The sequence below is a fragment of the Xenopus tropicalis genome, chromosome 5 (genome assembly GCF_000004195.4).
Source record: "Xenopus tropicalis strain Nigerian chromosome 5, UCB_Xtro_10.0, whole genome shotgun sequence".
Classification (NCBI taxonomy): Eukaryota; Metazoa; Chordata; class Amphibia; order Anura; family Pipidae; genus Xenopus; species Xenopus tropicalis.
Genome location: NC_030681.2, coordinates 22,608,617 through 22,633,152, shown reverse-complemented (window position 1 = coordinate 22,633,152; position 24,536 = coordinate 22,608,617). Strand labels below are relative to the sequence as shown.

Genomic DNA, 24,536 nt, shown 5'->3' with positions numbered 1-24,536 from the left:
TGATTAGTGCGATTGGCAGACCAGGGAAGGTCATGCATGATGTGAGGATAATCCTGTCTGCTTCCCAGCTGAAGTTGTTATAGTGTAAAAGCAAAATAAGACAGAAGGTTTCTTTTAGCAAATCGTTTTGATGGGAAGAGCTGCACATCCTTTTTATTTTTTCTGTTTATGTAGAAAAAAATCATTAACATAATATAATATAAAGTAAATGAAATTTGCTTTATGGTAAAATGTGCACATATTTGATGCTGTTAGTACAGGTAAAGGACCTACTATTTTGGGATTAGGCTGAACCCTAAATTGTTTCTGAAGGATTCTGTTGAATAGCGAACCAAATCCAAATCCTGGTTTGCATAAGCAACTTCCTTGTATATGTGACAAAAAGTCACGTGATTTGTAGGATTCGGATTTGGTTCACCCAGGCCTGTGGATTCAGCTGAATCTTGGGCAAATCCCAAACCGAATCCTGCATGGAGGGCATACAGTCTTTTTTTGTAATTGTAGAAATAGTTCTTGCGTTGCATGCTGCACAGTTCTGCATAATAATGTAGCATTAAATCCTACTTCTTCAGTAGACATTTTGAGATTTGTTAGTAAATGGTAGCTAAAATGTCATAATAATATTGCAGTAGAAATATAGTAAATATAGTGTTGATAGACATTCAGAAAAAAAATTATTATTGTCCAGTTTGTGCTGCAACATTCATTTTATAGGGATGTGATGCATTTCGACACAACTATAGATAGATAGATAGATGGATAGATAGATAGATAGATAAATGATAGATAGGTAGATAGATAGATAGATAGATGATAGATAGATAAATAGATAGATAATAGATAGATAGATAGATAGATAGATAGAGAAATGATAGATAGGTAGATAGATAGATAGATAGATAGATAGATGATAGATAGATAGATAGATAGATAAATGATAGATAGATAGACAGATGATAGAGAGATAGATAGATAGATAGATAGATAGATAGATGATAGATAGATAGATAGATAGATAGATAGATGATAGGTAGATAGATAGATAGATGATAGATAAATAGATAGATAGATAGATGATAGATAGATAGATAGATAGATAGATAGATAGATAGATGATAGGTAGATGATAGATAGATAGATGAGAGAGAAAGAGAGAGAGAGAGAGAGAGAGATGATAGATAGATAGATAGATAGATAGATGATAGATAGATAGATAGATAGATAGATAGATGATAGATACATAAATAGATAGATAGATGATAGATAAATAGATAGATAGATAGATAGATGATAGATAAATAGATAGATAGATAGATGATAGATAGATGATAGATAGATAGATAGATAGATAATGCACTGCAGAGAGATACAGTAGCTCTTAATAATTGCCCATGAGTGCTTTCAGATCATACAGTAGCTACATACTAATCAGTTGACAGAAATGACAGATCTTAAAAGATAAATCACCTTGTTTTTTGCTGCTTCGTCTTTTATTCTATATGGGGTCACTGAAGGTGTCTAACTGTAGCAGGCTGTTTGCATTCTAATTATACAAAATAATATTGTTACAACCCATGTGGTGCTGATTACAAGTGGTGACACAGCATCTTCCCGTCCTGGCTCTCTTCCATTTATGAAAATAAATTGATAAATAAAAAATATGAGAGCTCATTATGCAAAAACTGTTAATTTGCCGGCCTTAACATAGCATCCTTGAAGAGTTATTGTTATGCAATGCTTATTTTAACTGAAGTTAATTAGGACCAGAAAATTGCTCCATGTTTATAATTGCATCCAAACCTCTGGGCATGCTGAGCTAATCCTGTACTGATGCATGTGTGTGGGAAAAACAAGGGATGTTCAGTCAGTGTATTAGTAGCAACTTGAACATTACCTGTGGGAGATAATGTTCTTTTACCCAATATATTCATACTAATCTGCTGTGATCATTGTATTATTGTTTTCTGGATACAATTTTTAGTGATCTGTAGTGGCACACAATCAATATAAAAAGGGTATAAACTATGGAAATAACCTGAACTGGCAACATTTCAATAGAATACTGTACGTCTCTAAAGGGGAAAGTGGGCAGTTAGACCCTGGACCCTCTCGTTATTGGGTGAGTTTAAGATTACATTTGTGGTGCACTTAACTTGTTTGTATTTGGAAAACAGACTGGATACTGTATATTAGGGATCCCCAACCTTTTATACAGGTGAGCCACATTCAAGTGGAAAAAGTGTTGGGGAGCAACACAAGCATGAAAAATGTTCCTGGAGGTGCCAATAAGAGCAATAATTGGTTATTTGATAGCCCCTATGTGGACTGTCAGCCTATAAAAGGCTCTGTTTGGCATTATACTTGCTTTTTATGCCTCCAAAACTTGCCCCCAAGTCAGGAATTCAAAAATAACTACCTGGTTTGGGGGCACTGGGAGCAACATCCAAGGGGTTGGGGAGCAACATGTTGCCCCCGAGCCACTGGTTGGGGAACACTGCTGTATATTGTGCCTACATACTAGCACTTCTTTATGAGAATGCAATAAAAGTAGTGGCAGGTAGTGATGAGCGAATTTGTTCCGTTTCGCTTCGCCGAAAAATTCGCGAATCTTTCAAAAGATCCGCGAAACGGTGAAAAATTCGTGAAACGGCGAAAATGTTGTGCACCAAAAAAAAATTGTCGCCCGCAGCTATTATTTTGTCGTGCGGGTATTGTTTAGTCGCCCACGGCTATTATTTTGTCGCGCAGCTATTGTTTCGTCGCCCGCAGCTATTATTTTGTCGCGCGGCTCTTGTTTCGTCGCCCGCGACTATTATTTTGTCGCGCGGCTATTGTTTCGTCGCCCGCGGCTATTGTTTTGTCGCGTGGCTATTATTTGTCGCTAGCGGCGATTATTTCGTCGCGTGGCTATTCCTTTGACGCCCGCGACAATTCTTTTTTTACGCCTGCGACAATTTTTGCCCGTGCGGCGAATTTTTCCGCAGTGAATTTTTTCATCCGTTTCACGAAACAATCCGCCAATGGTGAAACGCGGAAATTCGCTGCGAATCCATGCCTGGCGAAACATTTCACCCATCACTAGTGGCGGGTTAAAAAAGTTGAGGTCACGTCTAAAAAAGTTGTGGTCATGTAAAAATACACTCAGGCACGTAAAAATGAGCATGGTCGCATCAAAAATAGGTGCGGTCGCGTAAAATAAAGACGTGCGCAACCAAATATTTGTGCCTCAGATTTTTCCCATTATGCAAATTTTCCTGTTGTTGAAAGAATTGTAGCGTGCATCAAAAACATTTTCGCCGTTACGTGAATTTTCCGCCATTTGAATTTTACGGGACAGATTATCTCATCACTACTGACCCTAACATCCAGTAGTGGCCAGCGTGGCAAACTTTTCTTTGCCAAATTTTCTCACCCATTTCGTGGAAAATAAATAAATAAAATACGCCAATGGCAAAATGCAGAAATTTGCAGCAAATGCCTGGCAGATTATTTCGCCCATCACTAGTGGAGAGATCAAAGATCACTTCCATGGAATACATTTTAGTCTGTGAGATAAATATATGATATAATCTGGAAGTATAACCCATTCATATATTCCTTTACAATGAAAAAATTGTTCCATACTCACTGTGTGTTTTTTTACTATAATGTTAAAACCTTTGGCTTTTGTTACCGCCCTTTTTCTCCAAAGGTCAAAAGTAGATATAAAGGGCATCTGATATATAACTAAACATATGGTGACAGTGGGTCATCAGGTTACTCCATAGTAGTGACAGGAAGAGAACATCTTCTGGATTCCATTTGAGGCACTCACCATAACTGTCATGAAATGTACTCATCACCACGGCCAGTCCTTCCTTTGCATTAACTTGAGTTCTGTTTTTATTCCAAACAACAACTTATAACTTGTTTTCCTTTCCCCTATTCATACTATAGTGTGAGAATATGCAGCAAGGCAAGTTACCAGCTGGTCTCATCAGGACACTTCTGTTGCAACTCAATATTACAGGCAACGTGATTAAAAGAACATGTACAAAAAAACGCACATATATAAAAACTATTTATCTAAATTGCCATATATTCCATTTATAATGTGTGAATGTTGGATTATATCCCAGTTTGTTGCCTAAACACTTTTTCATTAAGGCTCACACCTGTTTTGGAACAAAAATCCTAGCAAAATATAAACGAAGATGCTTTTAACTGGTCTTTTCCACAAAAAACATGCTCAAAAAGGTTTGGTTTTTGCAGGAACTAAGTTCATTTGAGGGGTCAGTTCTGAAACATGTTCAGAATTAATAATAATCCTTGGTTTAAGGTCCCCATACACTTTAAGATTCGCTCGCTTGGCGAGATCGCCAAGGGAGAGGATCTTCACCTCTATCCCCACCTACGGGTGGACGATATCGGGGAATTTGTAGGCTAAATTCGATCAAATTATATTGGCGGCAATGATATTGGTCGGAGATGACCCTCGTTTCTGCCCCTACACGGGCCGATAAGCTGCCGAATCGGTCCAAAGGACCTTTACTTGCTGTTGTCTGTATTTACACAGATCATAGTAATCTACCCTAAACAATATGGGGACCTATTTTAAGGTTTCAAGCCCACACAGCATACCGTTTAATTTACTGGATGTTATTTTTTCTTGACATGTTATATATATGGGTTTTGAAATGTAAGTGGGCTCTGTACCTTTAAGGGCAGAACCCTTGACTGTGCTAGGTAGGGCAGGCCAGAAAGTGGAGGGTTAATAGGGAAGAAGGGGATTGAAAATTGAGGGTTTGCCTACCCCATTCTGCTGCGGAAAGTGGCTGGTATAGCAGGCAGCCGTTGTTGATGTGTGAATTGTTCGTTGACAGATGTGAATCTGTCCTGTTTTGACAAAAAGTTCACAAAACATTTGTGAAATGCAGCTACCGCGCAATGCACTTAACTTTTTTCTCACTTGCCTGAATTTTTGAGGCAGTTTTTGAGTCTGTTTAAAATAAGCTGTAGCCTGTTTAAATTTTATCCTGGACATCTTCGTTGTCTATATTAAAGGGGCGGGTTGGCGTGGAGATAGGGATGGAGATAGGGAGACGAAAATATATGGACGTTAGGTAAGGAGGTCAGCCAGATTGATGCTGCACAATCCAGTTGTACAGGTATCGGATCCCTTATCTGGAAACCTGTTATCCAGAAAGTTCCGAATTACGGAAAGGCCATCTTCCATAGACTCCATTATAAGCATATAATTCTAATTTTTATAAATGATTTCCCTTTTCTCTGTAATAATAAAACAATATATTTTACTTGATCCCAACTAAGATATAATTACCCCTTATTGGGGGCAGAACAGCCCTATTGGGTTTATTTAATGGTTAAATGATTCCCTTTTCTCTGTAATAATAAAACAGGACCTGTACTTGATCCCAACTAAGATATAATTACCCCTTATTGGGGCAGAACAGCCCTATTGGGTTTATTTAATGGTTAAATGATTCCCTTTTCTCTGTAATAATAAAACAGTACCTGTACTTGATCCCAACTAAGATATAATTACCCCTTATTGGGGCAGAACAGCCCTATTGGGTTTATTTAATGGTTAAATGATTCCCTTTTCTCTGTAATAATAAAACAGTACCTGTACTTGATCCCAACTAAGATATAATTAATCCTTATTGGGGGCAGAACAAACCTATTGGTTTTATTCAATATTTAAATAATGTTTAGCAGATTTAAGTTATGGAGATCCGAATTATAGAAAGATCCCTTATCCGGAAAACTCCAGGTCCCAAGCATTCTGGATAACAGGTCCCATACCTGTACCACTCTTTTTTTTGTAGATAAATGTAACTTATTCCATCATTTTACAGTTATGAATTGTTAAAAATGAAAGATTCTGCATGTGCAAATGTGAAACAATTAACAAGGGCATAATATAAAAATATAGTTTGCTCAATTTGGCAAAAATAATTTACTAATGTACAGTAGTTCTGCTTTATGATTGCTTCATATTCATATAAAACCCATCTCCTGAATCACTAACAAAATATTGTGACAACTAAATAGCAGTAAAATGTGTACAAATTGTTCTACACATTTACTTCTATTTATCTGGAAGAGATTAGCAGAGCCTAAGCTTTGTGATTTATTAATATGTAAGGAAATAAAAAAATCAGTTAAACGGAAAAGTATGTATTTCATTTGCAGGATTTATCTTACTCCCTGTTACTAGCAAATAATGTGTTCCTAATAATGAATAATGTGTCATTTTTACAGACAGACACCTGATAATTAATTAGTTAATCATTCCAATACTTCGTTTATCAGTTCTGGTAAAGGCATAATGTGTAATTCAGTATGGGTTTATCTAATACCAATTGCACATACTATCAGAAACATTTATTTTTTGATGCAAAGTAGTGAAGAGCGAATTTTTTTCGCCAGGCATGGATCTGCAGTGAATTTACGCTTTTCGCCATTGGCGAATTGCTTTGCAAAACTACTGTGAAAATTTGCAGAGGAAAAAATTCCGTGTGCGTCAAAAAAATTTGTTGCACGTCCAATTGGGCACAGTCTCATCAATAAAAGTGATAAAAAAGACGCGGGCAACAAAAAAGTACAACAAATGCGTTTCGCCATTTCACAAATTTTCTTGATGTTTTGCGAATTGTATGGCGAAGTGAAACAGGACAGTTTCGCTCATCACTAATGAAAAGTATTTTTTCTTTGTGACGTGTTCTTATAGAGACCTGCAATGTTGAGGGATAGTTTCAAAAATGGACGCAATTGTTGCATGTATTGATGCTATTTATTTATCTGACCCTAGGGCCTTTTGAAACATATTTTAGTGGCTGTCTGGGAACAGTGACAAAAGAGCTTTGATGTAAATGGGGATGTGGTTGGGGGGGTGGCATCACATGGGTGGGGCTGCGGAGTGTCAGGCAGCTAGAGAGGATTAAGGGGAGATCACTGAAGGAAGTAGGTTAAGATTGGGGTGGGTCACAGGCTTGGGTGGGCATGCCAGGAGCTAAATTAGGGATATTACAAATTTATGGGCAACTAAGCTGACAGTATAGTTGTAATACCAGTTGTGGCCTTGGTGGGTGTTTTACCAGCTAAGCCGGTAAAATACCAGTCAGGTGGCATCCCTATCTGACCCTGGAGATGATGTCAATTCTAGGGGGTCCATTGCAGGCTGCACCAATAAGCACAGAAGTATACGGCCTATACATGCACAGATGTCATGGCAGCTCAGACAATTAAGAGCAAAATTGTTTCCAATGTGTATCAAAAAATGCTGCATTATGGGTATAAAACATGGGTAATTGCATCCAAAATTGCACTTTGCATACTGTGAATGAGCCCTATTTTCTCTGTTGTATCTTCAGAAAAGGAATGTATTGCTCAAACAACAATCTACAGTGTTCCATAGTTTAACAAGGTCCTTGTGGACATAATCTTTTTGCATTTCCTCCCTGTTGAAGGTCAATTAAATGGAAGATAAGACTTCTAAGTACAAGCACTTATATTAAAATTAAAATATCTGTTCAATGTGTTAGCACGTGCCTGTGCCTGTGTATTTTACTTAAAGAAGACAAATGTTTCCTGCCTGTCTTTTGTTGTCCTTCTCCTATAAGTATCCTTCTAGAGTTCACTTGAGAATGATTTCTCAATATTATGCACTTGCCTGGATGATCTTTTGAGTGTAGAGTAGCAGCTTAAGTGGATGGTTATTATCTTAAAAGCTATTCATGTAAACAATATGGGACTAAATAGGGAACTATAAATGCAATCTATTAAGAAAAAATGCCTTCTTCTTCTATATTACTATGCGACGATATGTGATATTGCATTAATTGCATTACATAGAATATCCTACGCAAAAGGGAAACTCAGGCCAGCAATTGTCAGATGGTATTGTATTATTAATATTTCCATTAGTCTTATGGCCTTTATCCAGTATGTCCTCTAGAACTGTTGTTTATTGGACGTAAATGCATCGTAACCTCAAATATCTACTTGTGGTAATCATTTTTTTTTACCGTATGCTCTAATATGACACAGGCTCTTGATAATTACTTGCAAGTAGCACAAGAAAGAGATGTGCAGCAGCAGCAGCAGCAGTCTCTTGTGGGTTAAATGTATATAGAAATCTTAGGGATAGCCTATGGGGTTTTTCACTCTTAATATAAAATAGGCACTTATCGTCCCTTTGAAAATGCATTAACATATTTTCCCCCCAAAGGCAACATTATATTCAGTATGCATGTACTGAAAGTAAAGAGATTAGCCTTAACAAGAATAGTTAATTCAGTTTTCCTGTTTCACGTTTGGCACATGGTGTAAATATTTAGCTTGGGCCAAGTTGGAAGGCCTGACCTGACTATGATCCATGTAAATCCCCCTCTTGAAACTATCTAATGTATCTGCCAGTACGACTGATTTAGGAAGAGAATGCTACACTTCACAGTTTTCACTGGATGCCCTAGTGCAGTGGTTCCCAACCTTTTTTGCACCACGGACCGGTTTCAAGCAAGATCCCTTTTCCAAGGACCGGGGATGGGGGGTGAGGTGCAACTAGTGCTAGTTAAATTTTATATTATGCACTTTACTATTAATATTATTATTACATACAGCTTAATAAAGTACTTTGGTCCTTGTAATCAGTAGAAAGATTCCTGGGCTTTGCATAGCTATTGTCATGGCTGTGTAACGCATTAGGGAGTTGGGATCACAAGTAATTGGGACCAGAGGTGGCCCGGTTCAGCACAGCCCATGGCCCGGCACCGGTCCCCGGACCGGTGGTTGGGGACCCCTGCCCTAGTGTCTTCTGGAAGGACCTCCTGGTAAATAAAGCATTAGAAAGATTATTATATGGTCCCCTTATATCTTTATAGATAGTTATCAAACCCCCCTTAGGAACCTCTTCTCCAGAATGAATAAACCCTACTTGACCAGTCTTTCTTCATAGCTGGGACTTTCCATACCCTTCATTAACTTAGTTGCCCTTTTTTGGACTCTCTCTAATTCTGAAATATCCCATTTGAGCACTGGAGACCAAAATGGCACGGCATATTCTAGATGGGACTTTACCAGTGCTCTGTACAATGGAAGAGTGGTGCTCTTCTTTTATTGACTTCTACATACATTTACCATCTTTTAGATATCAAATTTCTAGATTTGAGTTTTTGAGAATTTGGGGCTCAATAAATCTTGAAAATGCAATCAAATTTTGCTACTTAATGTCACTTATATCTTTTCTACCCACTCACTACACAAGAGGTGCAGCTAATAATCTCTTGCTTTGGCCAATCATGAAAGCTCTCTCTAGTTCTGAGCTTGAGTACAATTGAGTGACATTACCATTTATATGTGCATTAACAGATAAAATATGTGCTCAAGTACTGGAAGAAAACTTTACATCAGGCTTGAGGTGGTGGAAACTGCAGATATGAATTCAGCCCAAAGCATCATTTCTGGATATCCATCATGGACTCCTGACCTTTATGACATTCACTTAGCTATAGGAATTGATGAAGCACCCACTTTGCTCTGTAAGATGCAGTATTCCATGTCATTATGCCTCTGCCTTCACATATGGGCTAAAACCTTTAATGAGCCCTGTTGAGTCAACATAACCTTAACTGAAACTATAAAATTAGAGGTGAGCAGATTGCTTCGGTTCAAATTCAACGGAAGGGAATTGATTTGAAATTTAAATCAGCTGCTCACCTCTGCTTGACAATCAAAACTACTCCGCATTTATATCTCACCTCTGACAATGAAGTTGAACATTCAGAATATGTTCTAATATGTTCTAAATATTATATACTGATATAAGCATTGTACCCACTAACATCCCTGGCATCTCTGTGAAGATAGAACCCTCAGACTCTCACCCCACCACTCTGCTCTTCTTCTTGAAATGCAACTGCCCAGGAAAGTGCAAAACTATTGCACACAGAACCCCCTTCTTTGCTTCCTACCGTTGCTTCTATTAGATAAAGGATACATGGGAGAGTTCAAGTTGTTATGCTCATAGGGTGGGGTCTCTTTTGCTTTCTGTTTCTAGGTCTGTGATGCCATTTGTAAATATATTCAGTACACGTATGGGATCTGTTATCCGGAAATCCATTTCATTAAATTTTTTATTTCCTTTTTCTCTGTAATAATAAAACAGTACCTTGTACTTGATCCCAACTAAGATATAATTACCCCTTATTGGGGGCAGAACAGCCCTATTGGGTTTATTTAATGGTTAAATGATTCCCTTTTCTCTGTAATAATAAAACAGTACCTGTACTTGATCCCAACTAAGATATAATTACCCCTTATTGGGGCAGAACAGCCCTATTGGGTTTATTTAATGGTTAAATGATTCCCTTTTCTCTGTAATAATAAAACAGTACCTGTACTTGATCCCAACTAAGATATAATTACCCCTTATTGGGGCAGAACAATCCTATTGGGTTTATTTAATGGTTAAATGATTCCCTTTTCTCTGTAATAATAAAACAGTACCTGTACTTGATCCCAACTAAGATATAATTACCCCTTATTGGGGGCAGAACAGCCCTATTGGGTTTATTTAATGGTTAAATGATTCCCTTTTCTCTGTAATAATAAAACAGTACCTGTACTTGATCCCAACTAAGATATAATTACCCCTTATTGGGGGCAGAACAGCCCTATTGGGTTTATTTAATGGTTAAATGATTCCCTTTTCTCTGTAATAATAAAACAGTACCTGTACTTGATCCCAACTAAGATATAATTACCCCTTATTGGGGGCAGAACAGCCCTATTGGGTTTATTTAATGGTTAAATGATTCCCTTTTCTCTGTAATAATAAAACAGTACCTGTACTTGATCCCAACTATGATATAATTAATCCTTACTGGAGGCAAAACAATTGGGTTTATTTTATGTGTTGTAGGTTCCCATACCTGTAGTTAAAATGATCTACACTTGATTTGTTGGTGCTGTAGAAACACATGTTATTCTGGGGCTCTTTGAGGTTTTTTTTTTTTTATAGGGGATTTTAAAATAAAAAGGCTTACCTATCTAAGTAAAGTAATTAGATTACAGAAAGATCCCTTAACCATAACCTAGTTCCAAGTATTCTGCATAACAGGTCCCATATTTTATATCAAGAAAGTAAATCCATGGTTACAGACCGACAATCTATATTGAAAACAGTTTTTAAATCTCCATAATTAGAGAAATTATTGAATAGCATATTAACAATGAATGTCATTCTGTCCACCTTGGCAATATAAACCTATTACTTTCTGAATTAGGGCAGTTCTGTATTGCACAGGTGCTGGGCTGCCGCTGCAAATCCAGGCAGTTTATTCTCTGCATTTACCGTATGCTTAGAGCAAGTGATCTCCAGACCACACAGAGGTGTAATGAGCAGAAAATTGCATCAGCTCTGTTTTATTGAAGGGTAGTCACACTCTGAAACATTTCAGTGACTCTGTATCACTCTCAGTTATGCTTTTTTGCACTTGTTATTATTTCAATTTTTTTAGTCTGATGCAGCATAAATATCTTTCTGTCGGGGGGATCTAAAGTCTCACACAAGTTGTGCTGAATGTGTTGCTGTACCTCAAAACGCACAACTTTACAATAAACATTCAGCATTATTTTTTATTTCACAATTTTAATTTAAAAAATATCTGCATTGGATTGAAAAAGTTCTGATCCAATGGATAGCAGGAAGGCAGGGAGTTCTTCTTCCTATTGAATGGAGTTTGGGTCAATAGGAAGGAAATAAGAAGGCATGTCTTTTTGCAACAGACAAGTCCATAAACCAGCGCTCTATTGGGTCAAGTTGTTATTATGGGGGACTTTAATTATCCGGACATTGACTGGAGTAATGGGGTGGCTAAGTCAGAAAAAGCTAGTAGGTTTGTAAATATGCTAAATGACAACTTTTTATTTCAGGTGGTTCAAGAACCTACTCGGAATGAGTCTATTTTGGACCTGGTAATATCTAATAATACTGAACTTATCTCTAACATTTGTGTGGGTGAGCATTTGGGGAACAGTGATCACAACATGGTCTCCTTTGAGATAATGCTACAGAGACAGCTCTATAAGGGAGTAACTAAAACGCTCAATTTTAGACGTGCAGACTTTGCCAGTTTAAGGGCATCTCTGCAATGTGTCAACTGGGAAAGGCTTTTCATGGGGTTAGACACAGAAGGAAAATGGAACATCTTTAAAACATTGCTTTGCAGGTATACACAACAGTATATTCCCCTTGTAAGCAAGGAGAGGCATCGCAAAGCAAAACCCTTATGGCTGAATAAAAGAGTTAAGGTCGAGGTTGGTAATAAAAAACGTGCTTTTAAAGCATTCAAGTTAGCTGGGACAGCGGAAACTTTCATCAGGTACAAGGAAGCAAATAAAGCATGCAAAAAAGCTATCAGGCAAGCTAAAATAGAGATGGAAAGGGATATTGCAGCTAGGAGTAAAAAGAATCCAAAATTATTTTTTAATTATGTGAATAGTAAAAAAATGAAGCAAGAAGGGGTGGGAACTTTATTATCACGGGGAGGTACGTTGGTTGATGAGAACGGGGAAAAAGCTGAAATTTTGAACTCTTATTTTTCATCTGTCTATACATCTGAGGAGCCAGATAATGAAGGCTTCCCTTTTAATATACCCAGTGCTAGTAATTTAGCTACTGGCGCATGGGTCACTCAGGAGGAAATTCAAAAGAGACTTGAACATGTAAAGGTAAACAAAGGTCCAGGACCGGATGGGATTCATCCCAGGGTATTAAATGAGCTGAGCGCTGTGATTGCCAAGCCTCTTCACATAATTTTTCAGGATTAGTTGAGGTTTGGCATGGTGCCGAGAGACTGGCGGATTGCTAATGTGGTGCCGTTATTTAAAAAGGGATCTCGTTCTCAGCCTGAAAACTATAGGCCTGTTAGTCTGACATCAGTAGTAGGAAAGCTTCTGGAAGGGGTAATAAGGGATAGGATAGTTGAATACATTGCAGTTCACAATACTATTAGTTTGTGCCAGCATGGTTTTATGCGTAACAGATCTTGCCAGACTAATTTAGTTGCCTTTTATGAGGAGGTGAGCAGGAACCTTGATGCTGGAATGGCAGTTGATGTCATCTACTTAGATTTTGCTAAAGCGTTTGATACAGTACCGCACAGAAGGTTAATGATCAAATTGAGGAATATTGGCCTAGAACATAATATTTGTAATTGGATAGAAAACTGGCTGAAGGATAGAGTACAAAGAGTGGTGGTAAATGGAACATTTTCTAATTGGGCCAGTGTGGTTAGTGGAGTACCGCAGGGGTCAGTCCTTGGTCCTTTGCTTTTTAACTTGTTTATTAATGACCTGGAGGTGGGCATAGAGAGTACTGTTTCTATTTTTGCTGATGACACTAAATTGTGCAAAACTATAAGTTCCATGCAGGATGCTGCCGCTTTGCAGAGCGATTTGACAAAATTGGAAAACTGGGCAGCAAACTGGAAAATGAGGTTCAATGTTGACAAGTGCAAAGTTATGCACTTTGGTAGGAATAATATAAACGCAAACTATCTACTGAATGGTAGTGTGTTGGGGGCATCCTTAATGGAGAAGGATCTAGGGGTTTTTGTAGATCACAAGTTGTCTAATTCCAGGCAGTGTCATTCTGTGGCTACTACAGCAAATAAAGTGCTGTCTTGTATAAAAAAGGGCATTGACTCAAGGGATGAGAACATATTTTTGCCGCTTTATAGGTCCCTGGTAAGGCCTCACCTTGAGTATGCAGTGCAGTTTTGGGCTCCAGTCCTTAAGAAGGATATTAATGAGCTGGAGAGAGTGCAGAGACGTGCAACTAAACTGGTAAAGGGGATGGAAGATTTAAGCTATGAGGTTAGACTGTCGAGGTTGGGGTTGTTTTCTCTGGAAAAGAGGCGCTTGCGAGGGGACATGATTACTCTGTACAAGTACATTAGAGGGGATTATAGGCAGTTGGGGGATGTTCTTTTTTCCCATAAAAACAATCAGCGCACCAGAGGTCACCCCTATAGATTAGAGGAACAGAGCTTCCATTTGAAGCAGCGTAGGTGGTTTTTCACGGTGAGGGCAGTGAGGCTGTGGAATGCCCTTCCTAGTGATGTGGTAATGGCAGACTCTGTTAATGCCTTTAAGAGGGGCCTGGATGAGTTTTTGAACAAGCAGAATATCCAAGGCTATTGTGATACTAATATCTACAGTTAGTATTACTGGTTGTATATATATAGTTTATGTATGTGAGTGTATAGATTGGTTAGTATAGGTGTGTGCTGGGTTTACTCGGATGGGTTGAACTTGATGGACAATGGTCTTTTTTCAACCCTATGTAACTATGTAACTATGTAACTATAGACTTTCCTACACATTGCCCATTGGGTCCTGCTGGTATAGGTTAAATTATGAACCTTGACTTTATATATAATTCTGTGATCAAATATTACCCTGTAATCCATTATGGTTATAATACTATTAGTTAAAGATGGTAGTATAGCAATGGTATTTGAATGGAATGTACTGTACTTAACAAGAATGAATCACCCATTACACAATTTAATGAACAATATAACATTTAGAGGGAACCAAAGATCATTCCGTGACAGCGAATTTATTATAGTTATATATATGTGGCAAATATAATGATTTTGCAAGCAAAACTGCAGTATTACTATAAAAAAAATCATAAACAACTATACTGACTTGGTAAAGATGCTTTGCGGAATGCATTATGAAAAAAAGCCATCTTTACTGCGTTAATAATGAAACCTTGAAGAATACATTAAAACAAAGGCATTTTTTGCAATATGAAAGAATACAATGATTTGTAAATATATACATGTAAATATATACTTTCAAACAATGCTCTGATCCATCATGCACCATTTCAAGCCCATAAGTCATAGGGTGCTGTAAAGTTATTATAGATATATTTCAGCAGAAATAGTAATGACTGCTAATATCTAGGGATGTAGCGAACATCGCCAAAAATGTTCGCGAACCCGTTCGCGGACTTTCGCCAAAACTCGCGAATATTCGCGAACTTTGCGAACCCCATAGACTTCAATGGGAAGGCGAACTTTAAAACCTAGAAAAGCCATTTCCTGCCAGAAAACTGATTTTAAAGTTGTTTAAAGGGTGCCACGACCTGGACAGTGGCATGCAGGAGGGGGATCAAGGGCAAACATTTCTCTGAAAAATACTTTGTAAAAAAAAGCCAAAAAAAAAACCGCAAAAAAAAAAACGCCAAAAAATAACGCCAAAAAAACCCCGCAAGCTATTCCCATGTATACGCAAAGGCGAAAAACCAAAGCGAAAAACCAAAGCGAAAAAACGCGGCAGAAAAAACCGAGGCAAAAAAACGCGGCGCAAAAAAAAAACGCGGTGAACATCGCCAAAAGTTCGCGAATTTGCGGACTTGCGAACACCCGATGTTCGCGCGAATTAGTTCGCCGGCGAACAGTTTGCTACATCTCTACTAATATCCTGCTCCATTCATATATTTTAAAGGAAACATTTTCCAAGCTACACTATAGTTTTACTAAGTATTGTCTGCTGGGGTAGATTGAGTTTATTCCATCTGTATAAATAGGCATATTATTTATATTTGTGTCCACGCAGTATTGTTATTACTTTGTCTCTGAACTTTCTAGTGAGTTATATATGCATATGCAATATTAGAGAAATGTCTTGCTGGCTTGTAAAATGTGTTGTATTATTTATGGAGAGATAAACATCTGTCTTGCTGTGTTGCAGAGCGTATCCTTAATATCTATAAAGAAGTTTGCTTTTTGCAGATTTGACTTTGATACTAAGAGCAACTCTTTCATTTTCTGCCTCTATTTGATAAGCTTCCATATCAGCTCACAGAGGCACGGCTAGTTCTTGGGGCTTATTTCCCAAAGCATACAGATATTGTCCTCCCTTTTTATCTTCAATCAGCCACCATCATTTTTTGCCAAACAGCTATTTATAAAAGGCTCAGAAGTATTTTTCGACAATGAAAACCAGAACAGGAGCATCAACAGGCTCAATAGATCAATAATAAAAGAATCTTTCAATCTACTGCAAAAGCAAACAAAAGGAATTCTGGGAATGAATTCCAGACTCTTAAAAAAAAATCCCATTTACATGGGTTTATCCTATAGGCTACAGCTCACCCACTGGGTTTGAAGCAGAAGCCAGGATAATAGCTGATCAGATTCCCAACTACAGACCGGTTTTACCCTTCTTGGGGCTCATCAGTGTAGCGCAGGGTTTTCTGATCAGCTTAGGTAGAGTCACCATGTGGTTCTACAAACAAATAAATAGGGTTGAGGAGACTGCCTCATTGGGAATCTGATCAGCTATTGCCCTGGCTTCAGCTTCAAACCCAGTGGGTGAGCTGTAGCCTATAGGATAAACCCATGTAAATGGGATTTTTTTTAAGAGTCTGGAATTCATTCCCAGAATTCCTTTTGTTTGCTTTTGTCTGTATGAGGAAGTCTCCTCAACCCTATTTATTTGTTTGTAGAAGAAAAAATGTACTTAAGGGGCATATTTATTATGCTGTGTAAAAAACGGCGAGAAAATTTGCCACACATCACCAGGCGTCGCCATGTAAAAATGGCGTAAAAACGGCGTAAAATCGGCGTAATCGTTTTACTCATTTTTTCTTCCACCGGAACTTATGGAAAATAACAGCGTAATATCCGGCGTTCAGATGACGATCTTTTCCATTTATTTTACACAGATTTTTACTCCGTTTTTTCGGCGTAATAGTTTTACACAGCATAATAAATACGCCCCTAAGTTACCGAATTACTGAAATGCCCAGGTAAAATCCCTTTACTCCTGGGTGCAAAATTGTATCTGGCAATGTAGGACCAAGCGCTGAAACATATCTATAGATTGCAGCAGAGTTGGCCCACTGTTTTCAGTGTATTCAGTGTAATGTCAAAAATGCAGTAAATTCTCAAAACAATATCAAAAAATGGCACGTGGAAAAAAAAACACTTTTTAGAAATGTACTTTTGAATTGACTATCACTTCTCTCTTCGCTTGGTAATTACTGAAAGGGGGCTGCAATACATGTATCATTCTAGGTTGTTAAGTATAATTATTCAGATTTCAAAAGCCACTTAATACGAGAGTCCAGTGGTAAAAATTCATAATTTTCAGATCTTATGATAATGCCTAAAACAAAGTGCTTTACCATATGCACAGCGTGCATACTAATTAGCCTTAATAGCATTATAGTGCATTTATAGCACATTCAGTTCAAGTCATGCAAAATAAATGATTTCCTTTTTGCATCATTTCATTTCAGCTTATTTGATGATGACTACACAGAATACTTTTTCCTAAAATGGTCATTTTTTTTTTCTTTTGCTTTTATAATTATTATAAAAAAAAATTTTTTACACTTTACTGATGTAATTGAACCATCTACATAAATGAAACCGTATGATTTCCGTATTTAGGCAATACGAAAAGATATCTGTTTCTTATTCAGGGCTTAATACCTGGGTATTCTGTGACAATCTCTTCCGTAAATGAAAGCTAATGACTACGCTGATGCTTTCTGAGATCTTGAATATTTCAGGTGTGCTGTTGCTAAGGAACACAGTCGCCCAACTTCTAAGTCTAATAAACCTAAAATTAACAAGACAGTGTGTTCTTGTGAAAACCAGGACAACACTGAACCGAATAGAAATGCTGCACTTTTCCCCCTGCTATGTTATTAAATCTATTATACATTGCTAATTGAAAAGAGTATCCAAAGTTGTTGAATCGAATGATTCCTTTACTAATCTACTTAAACCGAATAATTAAAAATATGTTGCGCTTTCCCCCTAGATCTCTTCACTTATTGGAAAGTTTTTAAATTCTACAATCCATATGGTGCACTAACCTCCCATTGTGAACGAGGAGCTGAAAAGCATATTAAGAAAAAAAAATAATAAAAAATAAAAAAGGTCATGAAAAATGCTTCAAAAGGTATAAAAAATATATAAAAATAAACCCACAATGCAAAAAATCCTTACAAGGTAGGTTTTGCATACTGGCAGTTTCTGCCACAAACAGAATATGAGTTGACAGTTGCCAAGTTACCGGAGACCCATATTTAGGGGCTGATTTACTAATCCACGAATCCGAATCCCGAATGGGAAAAAATCGGATTGGAAACGAACATTTTGCGACTTTTTCGTATTTTTTGCGATTTTTTTCATCGCTGTTGCAACTTTTTCGTGAATTGTCACGACTTTTTCGTAGCCATTACAACTTGCGTGAATTGTCGTGACTTTTTTCGTAGCCGTTACGACTTGCGCAAATTGTCGCGACTTTTTCGTATTGAGCGCTAGTAAACGGCGGGCAAACCTTTCCGATATTTTCGCGATGGCTACAAAAAATGTTGTGACAATTCACGCAAGTCGTAACGGCTACGAAAAAGTCGTGACAATTTACGAAAAAGTCACGACGGCGACGAAAAAAATCGCAAAATACCGATCATTACGAAAAAAAACGCATCCGGACGCTTTCGATCCGTTCGTGGATTAGTAAATCGGCCCCTTAGAAATGGTTAAGGAGAAGGAAAGTTATTTTGGCATTTTACTGCCAATAGATTTGCCACATTAGTGCCACCTAGAACACTATATTTATTCTGCAGAAAGCATTACCATACCTGAGTAAACAGCCCTAGACGCTTTCTCTGTTTGATAAGGATAACAGCTGCCATTTTAAGTAGCTTCCTGCTTGCAGCTCTAGCCATTGGTAGCTCAGATTACATATTCCTAAGGGAGGGGGGAGTGAGTTCTGATGTATTCTTACAGAAGAGGGGAGTTGGAGAGGGGATAGAGGCGAGAGCTACACAGACTCCGGCCCCAGGAATGAAGGCTTTTTCTGAGAGAGGAAGTTAGATACACAAGAACATGTTTACAAAAAAGAAGACAAGAAATTATGTGTTTGTTGTGATAGAGGGGCTTTTTTGTGAGTGCTTATAGCTGTATAGACCTTTCTGATAAAGCTTACTTAGTTTTTACCTTCTATCCTTCTCATTTAAAGGATGCACATTTATCTACCTGCTTTTTGCCATTATAGGCAAGCGATGGGGAGATACCACGGGGGGATTTGGCATTATAGGAACAAAGGATAATAATAAAAAAAAACAGAATATATAAATATACATAAATTCTTACTGTTCTCGATTGTCAACAGGTCCAACAAACATAAATAATTATTGCCATTAACCATCATATATCAAAACTGAGAGATGGACTCCAACTAATAGACTCCAATATCTCATCAATTACTGAGTTGAGTTGCAGAAGCTGGTGTTCCTGAAGCTGTTGTCTTTTAATGCTATACCAATCCCCTGTGTACCAATAACTGGAAGTAATCTTTGCTAACATAGGACACTAGGAGATATAGATACATTTAATCCTAGCATTAAAGTATATATTTAATAAATGTTTTTCTAGAATTTAACACCCCCTTTTCTGGGTTCATGATGTTTAAGTCGCAAAAAGCTTCAATTTACTTACAGCAATAATAACATTTTGAAACGTCTGCATGTGGGTTTTCTGTATAATAATTTGGGAATATGGTGGTCGCCCACAGCTAGCAATAACAGGAGTTGTGCGCCTAATTACCTGTTCATTCTTCTGAAATTATTGCTCTCAAGTTTTTTTTTCCCTGTTAATAACAAATATGCCAGAGTTGTCAGTGATCATTTTAATTAGCTGAGTCTCATGAAATATATTTTCCAGAAGCTATTCTGCAATAGTCTGTAACTAGACAATTAGAGAAAGGATACACGCCATATAGTGATAATATAGGCAAGGTTAGGTATGGATAAAAGTACACCTACACACTAAGACCCCCCCCTATAGACACACACATTCACTATGTATATATAGACTCTTATATATATATATCTTTTTCCAACACCCGGTTAGATCAAGATGTTCTTATAACACTATTTAACACCCCAAAATAGTTTAAGACTGAAAGAAGACCTGTAGAAATAGAATAGAAGAATTATAATACAACTGTACATTTTTTGTTAAAAAAAAAGTAGCATCAACTCTGCAACTGGAATATAATAATACATATTTCTTATATTATAGACAAGGGAATATTGGAGTTAGTGCACCTTTTGCATTGCATCTTTGTTGCTCAGCAAAACTGTAGGCAAATGAATACCTATAGTAAACTCAAGCGTGGAATTCTGACTTTAATCCTTATTGCTAGGTTTTAGTTGATTAACTATAGGCTTCGCCCTACCTACTTATGGTAGGTCTGACAGAATGCAATTGCAATATATGCTTGCAAATAAAGGGGTAATTTTCTCAAAGTTCTGACATCTTCCAGTCATGACACTGTTGCTACCCAAGAGAGGGATCACTGAATCCTGCTTGGATGTAATGCATTTGCCATGAACTGTAATTATGTTATGGTATGAATACGGGAAAATAATGACTTTTTCCTATAGATTCATTTTTTATTGTGTAGTGTAATGAATACAGGTTAAATAATAATAACAACATGTATATACCAATGTATGCTATTACATATAGAGCATGTGACATGGATGACTTTAAAAATAGAAAATCGGATAATGATTTTTAAAAAACGCTAAGAGTGGAGCCAACTAATTTAGGCAGAAAGTATTACATTTATACCTTATGATTGGATTTGTCATTTTGCCCCCTCCAGTTACAATTCTTTTCAGGCAAAAATGAAACCTTTTTATTTTGATGACAGCATACCTTTCAAGACCAGTACAATGGGCTCCATAGAAACAGCTGAAGGGTCATTATGGGGGTTAATATATTCCTAATGACTGGTATCGGTGGCAGAACCATGAGAATTCAGATAACAGATAATTCCGAGTTGTGTTAAACAGATTCAGTTGGCCGTGATTGCTCTGGTCGGATCTCTTAAGTGACACACGATGCTGCCCTTTTTATTGGAAATGTTCAGAGTGCCTGAATTGGCTTTTTTTCCCCCTCCAGAAAATACCATTAGCTCAAAAGATTTAGCCTTAAATACTAAAGGAAGGTGTGATACATACAGAACTGTTAACCTTCTTAAAAGCTTTTCCCAGTCTTTCTAAACCCCTGAGAAGCTGATTTTATTTCAGCTTGGTATTCACAGTAAAATGATTCCTTTGACTATAATTATAGTGTGTGCTAGGAAAGTGTTTCCGAGGTAAATCTTTTGACTTGGCAGTCTAATTTTGGTCAATTTGAACATGACCGTAGTAATGTTTAAATTAAAGGTAACTTGTTCTATTGTTTTCCTAGCATAATGCATGTAATTATGATCCTTGACGTATGAGGCAATAGATATTTAAAAAATATGAAAGAAAAGGTATGCATACAATATTGCAAAGTTTTACACTGATTCCTACCAATATACATATCATATGTGAAACGTTTGTCCATTCATGGCTTTGTTCTTCGTTCTTTATGCATTTGGACACACTATGACCAAATGCAATGAAAATGTTTTTGGACCATCCTCTCATCCATTTTTAAAAATAATTTCATTGCATTTGGTCATAGTGTATCCAAATGCATAAAGAAGGAAGAAACATCACAGACCCCATCTAAAGTTAAGGACTGTTCTCACATCCAAGATGACATCAAGAACTCCCTGACGGGTATACTACATTATACTATAAAATGTATAAAAAAGGACATCAAGACCTACTTAAAACCTTTGCCCCACCCCCCACCCACAATGCCTTTCAAGAGCTGAGATTGGTCATGGGGAGCATTTGCCTGGTAATATTGGATACAGGAGATCCTACCTGACCAATAACTTTGCAGATTCTATAGTGCTTGCAATTCTGGAACAATGTAGGGGAATACCTCTTCTTCCTGTTCCTAAACTAGTGGCCTTGGCAGTGGGGCTTTAAGCCCCACTACAAACTTTGGCTAAGCTTAGACTATCTAGCCCTTAAGTCTGTCTCCTAGAGAAACAAAACATAACACATATTTTTAATGATGCAACCAAGGAGATAGCTCAAGGATAGATTCAATATCTAAAAGGAAACAGGAATTGCCTATGGTATTTTCTTGGACTGTGTAGTTTTAGTTTGGTGCTTCATATTTTATTTAAGTCCAAAAGGTGCGCACTACATAATCAGAACCTGGGTGCTTGAGCAGGGTAATAGATAATATCACAGGACAAGTTTTATCAAACAGTAGTGATGGGCAACATAATTCACCAGGCATGGATTCGCAGAAAATTTCCACATTTTGGCATTGGCAGATTTTTTTTGTGAAATGGGCAGCAAAATTCTTCGCAGAAAATTTTGGCGCGTATCAAAGTATTGTCGCCTAAATAAAAAAAAAAATAATTACACCATTTTGCGAATCTTTTCGAAGATTGACAAATTGTTTGCGAAGCGAAACGCAACAGATTCACGAATCACTATCAAACAGTGATAAATAATTACTTTTTCAAAGTTTTGGTCCCCTACATGAACCTTCTTCAGGGTAGGGAAAGTTCAATCAGACCCAGTGTCAAAATAGATTTTTTTTGCTGACTTTTTTATGTGTTTTTTTAGATAAGGTTAAAACATTAAGGTGCACTGCCTTATTAATTTCTATAAAAGAAATACTGCATGATAGAAATGTATTTGTTAGGGCACATATACTGTAAGGCAATGGTCATATTCCCATTGATAAATTAATAAATTTCCTGGCAGATAAAAATGAAAAAATAAATTTGCTTTAGGTTTGTAGTTAACTGTGACTTCTCAGAAATACTTTTTACAAATCTGTTGGGTTGGAGGTTTCAGTTGCAGTAATAGTCATTTCTTGATGGCAAGCTTATGGCTGAATTTTGAGTTTCAAGTCACTGGCTTCTAATCAACTGTTAAACAGAATTGATATACAGTATCTACACATTATATTCATTTTTTTTTTTAATTCCAAAGAAAGCTTTACCATCAGTTGAATGCATTTGTCTAGTGTCTTTAAAAATTGAAACTCTTTCCTACTTTACTTCAACCAATTTCTGCCTCATAACTGACATATATATGTGTTTATGTTTTGCAGGGAAAGAAGAATACATCGCTACATTTAAGGGTTCTGAATATTTCTGCTATGACCTATCGCAAAACCCTATCCAAAGTAGCAGCGATGAAATAACACTGTCGTTTAAAACCCTTCAGAGGAACGGACTGATGCTTCACACAGGAAAATCAGCAGATTATGTCAATCTGGCGTTGAAAAATGGAGCCGTCTCTTTGGTCATTAATTTGGGGTCAGGGGCTTTTGAGGCTTTGGTGGAACCAGTGAATGGAAAATTTAATGACAATAACTGGCATGATGTGAAAGTAACCAGGAATCTGCGTCAGGTAACAGTAAAATGGATGAAAGAATGATTTACTTGTTTTAAGATACAGTTAAGTACAAAATCTATTTCAGACAATTTATTATTCCTCACAAGGTTATCCTGCCACACCTGAGCAGGGGCAGATCTAGAAAGTAATAGGACCAAGACGGGTCCTATTATTAATTCATCTTTATTTGCTTTCATTTTTCTTATGAGCAGTTAAATCAGCCTTAGCAAGTACGAGATTTTTCCAACAATAATTATTTTCAAACACACTCTCACCCCATAAAACAAGATAATGTCGTAATTATAAAAATCCACACTGACCTGAAACTAAAAGGAACCTTGGCAACACATAATGTACATTGTGTAGAATATATATATACGCTATAATACGTCCTTGGCATATTTATATACATTTCAGTCCTCTTGTCCTTCAGTTAAGTCATTGTTACTGTTAAAGGTTCCTGCCTATTAGCCATGCTTAGAGATCACCATTTTATGACCCTGCTATGTGTATTGCCATACAATGAAGTTTTCTATATACAAAATAGACCTTTTCTCTTTAGTAACAGTATCTCATTACGATAGGGAATCTATCATCTTATATCTTTCAGCATAACATTTAGGGGAGGATAAAAACTTTTTTTTTATGTTTCTTAAGAAATATGTAAATGTAGTCAATTAAATTTGAAATTAACATTATTAATATATTTTACTGTTGAATATTAAAAAAGTAGATGATATACAGTATGCAAAGGCAATTACAATATTGTGTCCTAAAATATGTGCTATCTTTATACTTTTTGTCTTATTCATTACAAGGACATGTTAACACCTATTCTGATACTTCATTTAACATCATTTGACTTTAATATGATACATTAAGAATTTTAACAATTTTAACTTCTCATTTAGATCTTTTTTTTATTACAGATTTTAGTGGGTGGCACATTTATTTTTGGGAAAAACTGACCCTAACTGTCATTTTTGACACAACTTTTATGCTGTATACAGTACTAACTTCACCTTTACATGATGGTAAACCAACACCACATAAAAATAAACCAACACCACAATCAACCTATTCCTGGTTTTATTTGAGCTTGAGCTCTTATGCATTCTTGGTATCCTAATTTTAGCTTTTTAAAGGAGAAGGAAAGGTAAAAACTAAGTAAGCTTTATCA

General features: G+C 36.9%; 1 protein-coding gene across 21 annotated transcripts in view; it reads left to right on the top strand.

Annotated features, from left to right (window-relative positions):
• The window catches only part of nrxn1 (neurexin 1), a 919,306-nt gene that overhangs the window by 276,517 nt on the left and 618,253 nt on the right, over positions 1-24,536 (top strand). For all 21 annotated transcript variants that reach the window (XM_031902195.1, XM_031902194.1, XM_031902198.1 and 18 more), the window contains one exon: positions 23,070-23,371. In XM_031902195.1, coding sequence (XP_031758055.1) covers positions 23,070-23,371 — 302 coding nt within the window. The remainder of the gene's footprint in view (positions 1-23,069; positions 23,372-24,536) is intronic.